At 33.7% G+C, this 12,491-nt stretch overlaps 2 protein-coding genes and 1 pseudogene across 3 annotated transcripts; 2 read left to right on the forward strand and 1 right to left on the reverse strand.

Annotated features, from left to right (window-relative positions):
* Window positions 1-402: 402 nt before the first annotated feature.
* Window positions 403-5,546, forward strand: LOC120211353 (annotated as a pseudogene).
* Window positions 5,547-5,874: 328 nt separating this feature from the next.
* Window positions 5,875-6,289, forward strand: LOC120211278 (probable E3 ubiquitin-protein ligase XERICO). Its single transcript, XM_039209861.1, has one exon. It carries the CDS (start codon window positions 5,875-5,877, stop codon window positions 6,253-6,255), a length of 381 nt encoding a protein of 126 aa, XP_039065792.1. The 3' UTR covers window positions 6,256-6,289.
* Window positions 6,290-6,460: 171 nt separating this feature from the next.
* On the reverse strand, window positions 6,461-8,597 carry LOC120211540 (beta-1,4-mannosyl-glycoprotein 4-beta-N-acetylglucosaminyltransferase-like). 2 transcript variants are annotated; one of them, XR_005524606.1, is made up of 3 exons: window positions 8,467-8,597; window positions 6,594-7,809; window positions 6,461-6,476 (listed from the first exon to the last, which is right to left on the reverse strand). XR_005524606.1 is itself a non-coding variant. In XM_039210052.1 (2 exons), exons 1-2 carry the CDS (start codon window positions 8,545-8,547, stop codon window positions 6,715-6,717), a joined length of 1,176 nt encoding a protein of 391 aa, XP_039065983.1. In that variant the 5' UTR covers window positions 8,548-8,597; the 3' UTR covers window positions 6,487-6,714. The 2 variants fall into 2 exon arrangements, 1 of the variants encoding a protein (XP_039065983.1); XM_039210052.1 differs by lacking the exon at window positions 6,461-6,476 and having other exon boundaries at window positions 6,487-7,809.
* Window positions 8,598-12,491: the final 3,894 nt, after the last annotated feature.

Genomic DNA, 12,491 nt, shown 5'->3' on the forward strand with positions numbered 1-12,491 from the left:
CCGAATTTAATTCGACTCAAACATCACTTTTAAAAAACAATCTGACCTAAGTTGACTCGAACCTGAATTTTTTTTTAAAACCCGTTGGGTTCGGGTCCCAAGTTTATCTTTGATGTTACTTAACAGAGAAAATTAATGATAGTTACGGTCATGGATTTTATAGTGATAACGTTTGTAATGTTAGGTACGTGTATCAGTTAAAAGTAATTTAGACACATATTCATAAAAATCAATATAGTTTAGACAATTATTTTATAATTAAAAATAAGAAGTCAAAATTTCTTAATAAAAAAGTTTTTTTGTTTATTATATAGTACTCCATATTTATATAGTATATAAGTAGGCCATTCTCATGAGTTGCAAAATCTCACCCTCTCTCTTTCCATTCTTTTAGTTCTACGTATGGCTTGGGGTCAGTCCTCCATTTTAGTTATGGCCATATTTGGCATCTCCCTAGTGAACCTCAATCCACCCTCGGTGGCAATCGCTAAAACCCCTTGTCATTTCCCGGCAGTATTCAACTTTGGCGACTCCAACTCCGACACCGGAGGCTTGTCGGCTGCATTCGGTCAAGCTCCTCCTCCAAATGGAATGTCTTACTTCGGCCACACCGTTGGCCGCTACTGCGACGGCCGCCTTGTCATCGACTTCATAGGTAGGGTACACCACACCTTATCTCTTTCCATTCAAATCGTAGAGCTTTGTTTCACCGTGCATAAACTTTCTCCTCCTCGAGATTGAAATTTCAAAAAAAATTAACATTTTAAATTTAAATATAATTTTGAATTATATTTTTTCTAATTTAAATCTCTCCACCGATGCTTAGGTGCTGTTTGGTTGGCATGAATCTATTGAAATTAGAGGGAATTGGAAGCCTATTCCACCACTTTCTTATGTTTAGTTCAAGTTTTCTAAGGGAATTAGAATTCCTCATGGCTTTAACTTTCCATCAAATAAGGGAAAGTGAATTTCATCCTTTCTATGATCGAATTCAATTTCCTTGTTGGAGGAAATTGAAATTTGATCATACTACCCTCATCAATCTTATGGTAACTTATTCATATATTGAATAAAAATATTTTTTTATTTTGGGTCGGATTTCTAATTCATATATTCGGATCGGGTCGGGTGAAATTTTATTTTGATCGGGTCGAGTCGGTTTTTTAAGTGTGATATTCGGGTCGGGTCGAGTTCGAGTTTAAGGTGAAAAAATACCCGACCCGAAAATATATATAATTTTACCTTATATATTTAGGAATAATTATAATAATATTCCTCTATATATAATTTTTTTCAATTAAGTCACTGTTTTTATTGAATAAAAATAATTTTTTTATTATTTCGGATCGGGTCGGGTCAGATTTATAATTCATATATTCGGGTTAGGTCAGGTGAATTTTATTTTGGTCAGGTCGATTTTTTTTAAGTGTGATATTTGGGTCGGGTTCGGGTTTAGGGTGAAAAATACCAGACCCGACCCAAAAAATATATAATTTTATCTTATATATTTAGGAATAATTACAATAATACCCCTCTATATATATTTTTTCCAATTAAGTCACTGTTTTTATTGAATAAAAATATTTTTTATTATTTCGGGTCGGTTTTCTAATTCATATATTCGGGTCGGGTGAAACTTTATTTTGGTCGGGTCTCGGATGGAGGTTCCCTTGTTCTCGGGTCAGGTCGGGTAGACCAAAAACTCGATCTAATCCGACCTATGACCATCCCTAATTTAGATGATTTTAACTTAAGATGTTTATTAGCATGATTTTTATAATTTATTGAAATGAATAATCAATCAATAAAATTAAAATTTATTTTTTAATTTTTTTTATAATATATTGTTACATGTAATTTATAAAACAAACTAAAATTAAGAGAAAAAAATAAGAAGGACAATCTTATTATTTTATATTACTGAAATCAAATTCATCTGACATGTCTGCGAATCAAACAGAATATGAAATTATATTCCAATTCAATTTTTTGCCAATCAAACAGAATATGAAATTGAATTTCAATTTATGACAGATTCTAATTATTTCACAAAATTTTAATTCCATCAACAACATTTCAACGAACCAAACGTAAACTTCTAGAAAGGAAAGCATGTTGATTGTCGTAACCACCAAAGAAAGGGGATATTGTATCTATAATGATCATGCATTCCGCATTCCCATAAAAGAAAATAGTAAAACGTGCACATTGGATTTTAGCCACTGCATGTGAATTGTCGTTTTGGGATTTTAAATCTGGCATAATAATAAAAGGTTTAATGCCAGTATAACTGTCCAAATTATATCATTTGTGTCGGATAGGTGTCTATATTTTTTTGGTTCATCAGGGTAAGAATGGACACGGGTTGGGTTTGGGTCGGGTTTCGATTAATCCGATCCGACGTAAAAATTGTACACCCTCCATCATCCGACACGAAAAATGTATATCCTCCACCCTCGATCTAAATTCAATCTAATTTTTTGAGATAAAATTTAAACCCTACTCGATCCAAAATAATAATAAAAATATTATTTTTATTCAATAAAAATAAAGATTTAATTGAAAAAATAAGATATAGATGGGTATTATTATAATTATCTTTAAATATATTATTTAAAATTATATTTTTCTCCAGGTTGGATTAGGTTGGGTATATTTCACCCTAAACTATAACACAACCTGATCCGAACATCACCTTTAAAAAAATTGACCAGAACCCGAAATTTAAAAAAAAATGACCCGATCAAGTCTGATCGGGTCAGGTTCGAGTCCCATGTCCATACCTACATCAGGGTGCCTAACGTTACAAACGTTAGCACTTTAGGTGTTCGGGCAGACAACATTGTTAGTTTTTTCCGTTAAGTGACACGTGTTACAACTGGTAATTTTGAAAAATATATATATAATTAAAAAAATAAAAAAATATAATTAAAAAAACACACATAAATTTTGAAATAACGCTTAAACTTTGAAAACCTTCATTTCAACCTCTAAACCCACATCGATCGTCGCCCTTTGCCGTCGAATAAGCTCCACCCAACCTCCCCTCCGCCGACGACCAAAAACCCTATGAAATCGTGACCGATTGACAACCGATCAACGATACATCGATGTTTTAAATCCCGCAAACCCTATGATGAAAATCGTGATCTCACGTGATTCCAATGATGAATCGGCAACAACTATGGTTGTATATAACTAGGATGATGGCAAGGACTACATCGACGGCGGTGGTCATGGCTGGAGAGGGCGGCAACGACGGATTAAAGTTAGGATTTGAGATTTTGGGACTATTTTATAATATAAGAAAACTTAGGGTTTTTTATAAATATAATAACATTTTTAATATATATTTTTTTAAAAATAAATTTCAAAATTATCATGTTGTGACATGTGTCACGTAACGAGAAAAACTAAAAGGTGTTAACGGCCTGGGCACCTAAAGTGCTAACGTTTGTAACATTAGGCACTCGGATAGACCAAAAAAATGTAGGCACTTATTTGACACAAATGATGTAGTTTGGACACAACAAATATTTACACAAATGATCACTATACTTCTTTTTTTAGCATTTTAAACCTAAACATTCCATATTAGAATAAACCGTCTCCTATTGGATGAAAATTATTAATTAATTAATTGTTAATGTTTTGTTCGGACTTAGCAAATACATATGTGATGTCACTTCAATAAAAAAAATTATTTTTGGATAAACTAGAACTAATTACAAATGCACTTATAAAAATATATTTAAAAATAGTTTAATTTTTTTCTTGATAAAGTGACATCAAACGTGGACTTACCACATCAATAGGAAGCCTTAACCATTAGTCAATTAACGATTTTTATCCACCTAAGAACAATTTTACTCCAAAATAAATCGTTGATGGTTAAAATAAGTAAACAGAAAAGATGAGAAAATGATCATTTGTATAAATGTTAGATAATCTTATTATTATGTGTTTAAATTTATAGATTTAATCAAATTCAAATTTAATTATTTCTAATCAAATAATACGAGCACCTTAAGGATACAAGACAAATATTTACATTATCTTTAATTATTAGTATATTCAACGACTAGTAAACAACAGTTTAAAAAAACCTTAATGTAATCTTTAATATTTACATTATCAAATAATTTTGTTAATTTTTTATTTTACTGATTGTATTTATCTTAAGATTTTCTTCGAGTCTATTTGTATAATTTTTTTGTATTATTAATATACATATAATCATTGTAAATTAAGATTTTATTCGAGTCTATTTATATAAAATTTTTGTATTATTAATATACATATAATCATTGTAAAAATATTTCTGAATCCGTCAAGTAGCTGAGAGCCTTGGATTACCGTATCTAAGTGCATTTCTCCACTCCCTGGGAACCAACTTCACCCATGGAGCTAACTTTGCCACCGCCGGTTCAACCATTAGACCTCAAAACACCACTTTGCATCAAAGCGGTTTCAGCCCCATCTCCCTGAACGTTCAATACTATGAGTTCCACGATTTTCATTCGAGGTCGAAGACGTTGCGTAAACGAGGTACTAATCGATACCATCGGCCGTTTTGATTCAGATTCCGATGTTTTTTTTAGTATGATCGATTTGAATGATGTGTTTAGGTGGTGTTTATGAAACCTTGTTGCCGAAGGAGGAAGACTTCTCACGTGCCTTGTACACGTTCGACATCGGCCAAAACGATCTCACCGCCGGTTACTTCTCGAACATGTCCGTAGGCGAGGTTAAGGCTTATGTTCCCGATGTGCTCGATCAGTTCCAGACTATAGTCAAGGTTCGTAAACCAAACCTTTGTCGGCTTTCGACTGATAAACGCCCGCGTTTCGGATCGATTTATGTACTGATTATCAGGTTGTAATTTGTATGTGATTTGCAGTACATGTATGACATAGGAGGCAGATACTTTTGGATACACAATACCGGGCCAGTCGGGTGTTTACCGTACGTCATGGGGCGTATTCCAGTCCTGGCGGGTCAGATTGATAGATACGGATGTGCTTCACCGTTCAATGAAGTGGCCCATTTCTTCAACCGTCGAACAATTGCGCCGAGATTTGCTGCATGCTGTATTCACCTACGTCGATGTTTACTCGGTGAAGTATTCACTAATTAGCCAAGGAAAAAAGCATGGTGAGTCCATTTGATTTTCATAGTTACAAATGATAACAAGAATTCATCGAAATCAATCATTATATTAATAAAACCGAACTCGAATCGATGCTATATGTGAAAATGCAGGGTTCGATCAACCTCTTAGAACATGCTGCGGCCATGGCGGAAAGTACAATTACGACAAGAACTTGGGGTGTGGAGGAAAGGTTAATAAACATGGGAAGGATGTGTTAGTGGCAGCTCCATGTAAAGATCCTTCAAGTCATGTGAATTGGGACGGCGTGCACTTACGGAAGGCACTAATCGATACATATTTAAACACATCGCTGACGGTTCGTTTTCGGACCCTCCGAATCTGTTAAACATGGCCTGTCATAGGAACTAGGGAGTGGAATTCAAGTCTTGTTAGTTGTTCCTCAATGTGTACGCAAGGCAATGGAAGTGTTGGCTGAATCTGCAGCTGCATAAGTATTTGTACTCATGGAACAGGTTTTTACAGTTATTTGAAGTGACTGAAATCAATTATCATTTCCTTTACAATCCTTCAGCATCTCAAACAAATTACTGTGCGAGTTTTGTGGAACAAAATCAGCAACATTCTTCCCCCATGTCCATCATAAACGCATATTACCTTCATCCACACTGCGTTCCTCGAACCTAAAATCTTAAAAGAAAATAGCATCCTCTTTAATTACGCACCCACAATTATAGGACTGAATGTTTGGGTGATGGACCATCATGGGGCTATCGAATTTCCCTACTTCAGCCGAAGGTGTACTTTCGGAGCTTGTAATGAGCACGGTTCTCTCGGTGGCTCCATCGAAGAACATGGTGAGATCTTTACTCCAAGTAACGGGTACAGCTTCTTCAAATTTCAACATCGAAGACTCGGAAGAAGAGACGATGAACAAAACAAGGGTGAGGAGGGTATCGTTGACAAAGTTCAAGTCTTTGTACCACGACAGATGCTCCTCCCCCTCGTCGGATTCGGTTCCGGGAACCAACACTTGCTGCGTGTGTTTAACCGGGTTTGAAGCCGATGAGGAGGTGAGCGAGATGTTTTGCAAACATTTTTTCCCGCAAAGGTTGCTTAGAGAAATTGTTTGGGAACAAGCATAGTACATGTCCTCTATGTCGATCTAATCACTAGAATTAATGGAAAACAAGTTATTTTTAGTCAAATTTCGATCAGAAAAATACTTGGGTTTTGTTTATGTTTAAATTTCAAATAAGAATATGAATTTTGATTTTCTTTGCCTGGAAAAACCCCACACCAAACTTGTTTTAAACAAATTCAGTGCACTGCAAACACATCAAAAGACTTCCAACAAATTATCTTCCTGGAACAAATTAAGGAATTCAATATACATGTATGAGAAATTTGTCTCAACACAAAACTTCCCAGCACAGGAATCTGAAACAGCTAGAACTCGAATGAGGAAAAGTTATATACATACCTAAAGTTTCCAAGCATTCATCCAAGTCTCCAGTCACCGAACAATGCTGCTCGGTCACACGCCGCAGTCGTTAATTGTTCAGTTGAACTGTCTGATGAGCCTTTACAGATGACTAGAAGAATCACTCGTGTTCTCTCAAACAATTTCCAGGTAGAAGAAACTTGTGTTTATCTGCATTTTCTAGGAGATAGGAAGGAAGATGAACAGCTGAGAAGGAATGAGGAATAGGACCCATTTTCCCGATTATTTCCTTGAATGTGTACTCTTCCGGCAGCATGTCGAATAGATCGGCACCCTTGCAAATCACTCTCTGAACTCGTTTCGGGTTTAAAAAACGAGAGAACCTCACTCGATCGTTATGACTGTAAGCTTTCATCTTGAACACGAACTCGCTGATGCGACGGAAACAAAAACTGCAGTGCCACCCAGCGTCAGCCAAGATCTCATCCGTCTGCCGATAATGCACATACCTTGTTTTACCCGTCTGATACCGATGGACTGAAGCTCTCCAGCTGTTGTTATCTACAAGGAACTCGAAAGAATAAAGATAATTCTTCAACCGAAGATGAAGAACTTGTGGTATGTCATCACACCACCTGAGGAGATTGATCGTATGCCGGCTCGGAATCTCATCGACGTCCGAAACTATCAATAAGTCATCATCGGAAATTCCTGATATTTTGAGGAGCTGATCCAACGCTACCCGCTGCAGAGCCTCTTCAACAAACGGGTTTTCTCCTTTCTTGAACCTTCCCCCGATAGTTCCATAAGTCAACCTCGTTTCAACAAACTTGAACTGATCCCGATGGCTAGCGAAAACCATAGGCTTCGGGATTCCAGTAAACGTCAAATTAGACTCGAGAAGAACGAAATTCGTCACGTAAGGGTACAACTCTTGCCATCGAATGGTAAGAATATCGACTTCGTTGCTAAACAACACGGCATCGTAAACCCGTCTCGGAAATTCACGAATCCTCCAGCCATGGAGTTTGCAGAGTGTCTCCATCGATACATTCTCGTGATAATAATGGGGAATGTCATGAAAAGGCTTGGGTGGAGACTCCCACAGCGGCCGGAAAAAGTAAGAAATCTTCTGCCCGTGAATGTACACACCAAATATGCACGTCGGAGCCAGTATAAATAGGAAAATATAAGTCTTCATATCAATGCCACGCAGTATACAGCGGATTCTCGACAAGCTCAGCCGGCTTGATTCCTGTACCATAGAGACAATACCATATTACCATATTAGGATACATCATCGTACTAAATTGAGGCTGCGGTGTCATTCGGTTACGAATGTTGTGAATATCATAGTGACCTTGAAAAACGTTACAATGCGGTAATTATACTGCATTGAAAAATGTTACAATGCAATATTTACACTAGGTTGCAGCCCGAAATAGCATAATCACAGCACAATCGACCGAAATCGCGATAATCACAGCACAATCGAAAACGCATATATTTCGAAACGAGAATACTATAAATCCAGCAGGGAATCGAAGTAATCATCTTGAGCACAGTAAGCATAACAATTTCGAAAGGGAAATTGGGGGGGGGGGAGCAATGGAATAAATGCAGCTCATTTACAAATGGTAATTACCTTTTAGATTCTTCAAAAAGTAAAAAAGAACATTCCCAGGTTACTTATTACATCTTTACGATTTACCCAACGAAGAAATCAGACAAAAGCAATTCCAGATCGGTAACAAATCAACAGCTATGCTTTTCCAAATCCCCAAATCAAAGGCATTTGTTCAAAATTCAATCGAAACCCAGAAAACAACCAAATTAACAGGCGCAATAGCGAGCATCTAATTTCAACCCAAAAATTGAAACATAAACAAGATTATAAGAATGGTGAAAGTACCTGGCCGCAAACGTCTCCACAGATATCATCCGTTTTTTTGGAACAATAATGGCCTCCACCTTCATTCATCATCCACCACATTTTACAAAAGGGAATCTCGGAAAGAGAAATCTTTCAGGCCAGTGTTGCAAATAAGAGTGTTGCTGATCAACAATGCAACTATTGATAACAAAAGAAAAATTTCAAACATCAAACCCTAAAATCTAAGGTCGAACGACACGTATTTTTCTTCTTCTCAACTTTAATAAAGTTTAAGAAGTTATATTAAAATTTTTAGGAGGTACGGAGTTATAAAATTTTAGGGGTACGAAATTATATAATCAACAAAAAAATACAAAGAAAAAAAATCTAAAATATAAGAGAAATTTGAAAATTCTAGGAGTGCGAATGCATCCCAGCACCCCTCAATCCATCCCAATATGGGACTCAGTGTTTCTTCCTTGCATATTCGTTTTATGATTTAGGGTTTAAGTTTAAGATCATCATTTCTAATAATACAATCTTTAAAGTTATAAACCCGGATTTTAATTTACCTGTATTTGGATAATTATTAGTGTAATCGACCAACTTTTTCAACTATGGTGTAAAGCTTAAAGTTTTAAAGATGATGAGGTGGTAATTGGAGCATTGAAATCATTATTAGCAGAAACAAAGGCAAAACAATGTTGCCTCAGCCTTCATTCAAGCCTTGGATTTTCAATCTCTTAGCTGGATTAACCATCTTTTGTGCTACATGAACAGCAAAAGGGGGGGGGGAGTGCAGCTAAATCCCATCATTTAACAACTGCAAATTGTGAAACTTTTTCAAGCTTTAAAACGCTTATGTTTTGATTGACTAATTTCTCCCTACTTGTCCAATAACCACAGTAATGTTGTTAACAAAGTAATTATCGTATAGTTTGATTAAACATAGGACATATCCTGTTCAATGTCCATCATTTTGCTTTACCATATGGTTAATGATCGTGATTGAGATTTGCCATAGAGCCAAACTAGAATGTGAATGGATTGATATTGTTCCTCACTCAGTTGTGTGTATACGTACGTTGATGGGAACAAGTTTATCTTGTCGGACTGTTAACAATTCATTCTTATTAATTTGAATATAGAATCATGACCGTGAGATAACAACAATTAGACGATGTGTGGTATTCAGCATAGCGTTATTATAGTTATTCATTGTCAAAGATCTTATTCATGAACTGTAGCTAACTCGAAAGATATAAATTTCGTTCATTAGCCTCTTGAAACACAAGATTCCGGCCAACCCAAGCATTGAGTCGTGACGTACAAAATTTGAAGCCTTAAAAAGCTATTACAATTTACAAAACAGACAGACAGACAGACGGCGATATCACCACCAGCTTGTGTAAGATTCGCTCACTAGAAAATGACCAAACCAGACACCAGCTGCGTCATTTCAGTGTCTCAATTGTTTTATGATTTTTTATTACTATACACTTAAATGATGCACTTTATTAGAATTTCAAGCACCAAGATGAACAGATAAAAGAAGCTTGGATTCTGTGCATCTTCTGGTTAGTCGGTTTCCCAGAGCAAATCCCAAAAAGAACAAATGGAAAGCTGAGATTATAGGACGTAATGATAAGAGTATTCGATCTATTGATAGATTAATATAGATTAAATACTTTAAAGAATCTACTCGTCTTTCTTAATTCAATTTTCTTGGTTCACACATTATCATATTCAAACTCTAATTTTATTTAAAGAAGGCTTAATATAAAAATAAGTGATTGGGTTATGTCTTGAAAAACATTTTAGTGTTTAAAAAAATTCGCTAAAAGTAGGCTTGAAAAACGTTATATTTTTAGGTGTTCGGATATTAACCGTCATTAAATATCTCTATTAAGTTAAATGACACATGTCACATTCTGATAATTTTAAATTTTATTTTTAAAAAAATTGTAAAAAAATGCTACTGTTTGTTATGGAGAAGAGTTCAAAGTTTCGTCAGATTTTAAGTCATCGTTATTCTTCGATTTCGGCCAATTCCGACGTCCATAAATCAGAACGCCACCATCATTCGAACCACTGTGCTATTTTGATCAAAACCCAACCGTTAGGCAGCAACGATGATGGTCAGAGATGACCTCCGACTGTTTGGGTTAAGAAATTGAAATTGGGAATTAAGGATTTAGATATTTGGGATTTTAGATTTAGGGATTTTTGGTAACGGTAAGAACGACAATTGATCAATCGGTGGGTGATGACCGTTCGACGATGACGATGGTGGCCAGAGATGAACGGCGATGATTGGTAATGGAAGTTGAAATGAGAAATTTTACATTTTTAGGATTTTTTTTATAATTTCAATAAAAAGTTGGGTTTTTTATAAATACATTAAACTTTTTTCTTTTTTAATTAAAAATAAACGATATGTACTTAAAAATATAACTGAAAAAATATTAGACACTTATTTTTAACAAAAAAAAAAAATTAGACACTAAAATATTTTTTAAGACAAAACTTGAACAACTATTTTTATGTTAAACTTTTAAAGAATATAATAATTCATCCATCATGTAACGTAGGTATCCTTAGCTTTCCCACTAAATTTCAATATCACCAAATCTGCCAAAAGGTAAGCATCGATCGAGCCAACACAAGCCCCGCGTCTCGGAACTGGACCCTGGTCGGGTAGTTCTATTGTACTACAATTTAATATATGACTAAAAAAATATTATTATAATAATAATTATTATTTTAACATTTTTGATAAAATACTATTTAAAACATTAATTTTCTACTATAAATGTTAATTTCATTATTTAAAAATCGGTAGAAAAAAATAACATTTTAAGTAACGTTCAATATTAACATTTTCGATAGAAAAATAATGTTTTAGATAGCACCAAATTTTAACATTTTCGGTAGAAAAATAATGTTTTAGGTAGCGTTTTATCGAAAATGTTAAAAAAATAATAACATTTATGGTAGCGCATTTCCTTAACTGTATATTAAGGCTGTTGTACCTGAGTCATCCCCACCCTGTCAAGCCTAGGGTATGATAAATTTTTAATTCTTTATATATATATATATATATTAAGGTCAAGTTTTTTTTGTCCTCTCAATTTTAAGATTTTTTAATGATTAATTCTGGTTGACCCACATCACATACATAATTTTGGTCGATGAGTTTACTAGCGAAAATTTTCTACATACACAATAAATTAAACTTGAGACATTACTTAAACGATATCAAAATTCTTACCACCTGAACCAACTCCTATAGATGTTAAGGTCAAGCTTTATGAATAGAAAAATAATTTTAAAAAACTATGTATGGATCATATATATATATATATATATATTATATAATAAAAATTATACATTTAGGGTATGTTTGTTTCTTGTAATTTGTTTTTCGGTGTTTGGTTAGTGAAAAATAGATGATCAACGTAATTCATTTTCCTGATCAAGGGAGTTTCCTTTGCATTTTTTGGAAAATGACTTTCGAAGTGATTTTCCATAAGTTGTTTTTTAAAATTTTCATTTCAAAACAGAAATACTTAAAATAATATTATTTTATATATTTAATAATAATATACTATTTTAATATCATTTTAAAAAAGTATTAATTATTAAAATATATTATTAATGATTTTAATAATATAATATACTATATTTTTTTAACGATATATAATAAATTATTAATAAATTTATTTTTATTTATTGATTTCATAAAATAATATTATTAAATTATAAAGTCTATTTATTAATAATTTGTAGAATATAATACTAACAAATAATATTAAATAAATTGTTTTAATATTTTAAAAATAATTATATTAATTATTTTCTAATAAATAATATTATGTATTATACTTGATGTTTGTAACAAATAATTTTTAGAAAATTTAAGTACAAGTGGAAAATGGTTTACATGCATCATCCAAACAACCTAGAATGAATTCCAAAAAAAAAATTAGTAAATATTATTTTTTGAAATTCGTTTTCTATGAAACAATCTAACCTTGATATAAATATATCAGAATCTCTCTCTC

This window comes from Hibiscus syriacus, unplaced genomic scaffold (assembly GCF_006381635.1).
Source record: "Hibiscus syriacus cultivar Baekdansim isolate YM2019G1 unplaced genomic scaffold, ASM638163v2 tig00109972_pilon, whole genome shotgun sequence".
Classification (NCBI taxonomy): domain Eukaryota; kingdom Viridiplantae; phylum Streptophyta; class Magnoliopsida; order Malvales; family Malvaceae; genus Hibiscus; species Hibiscus syriacus.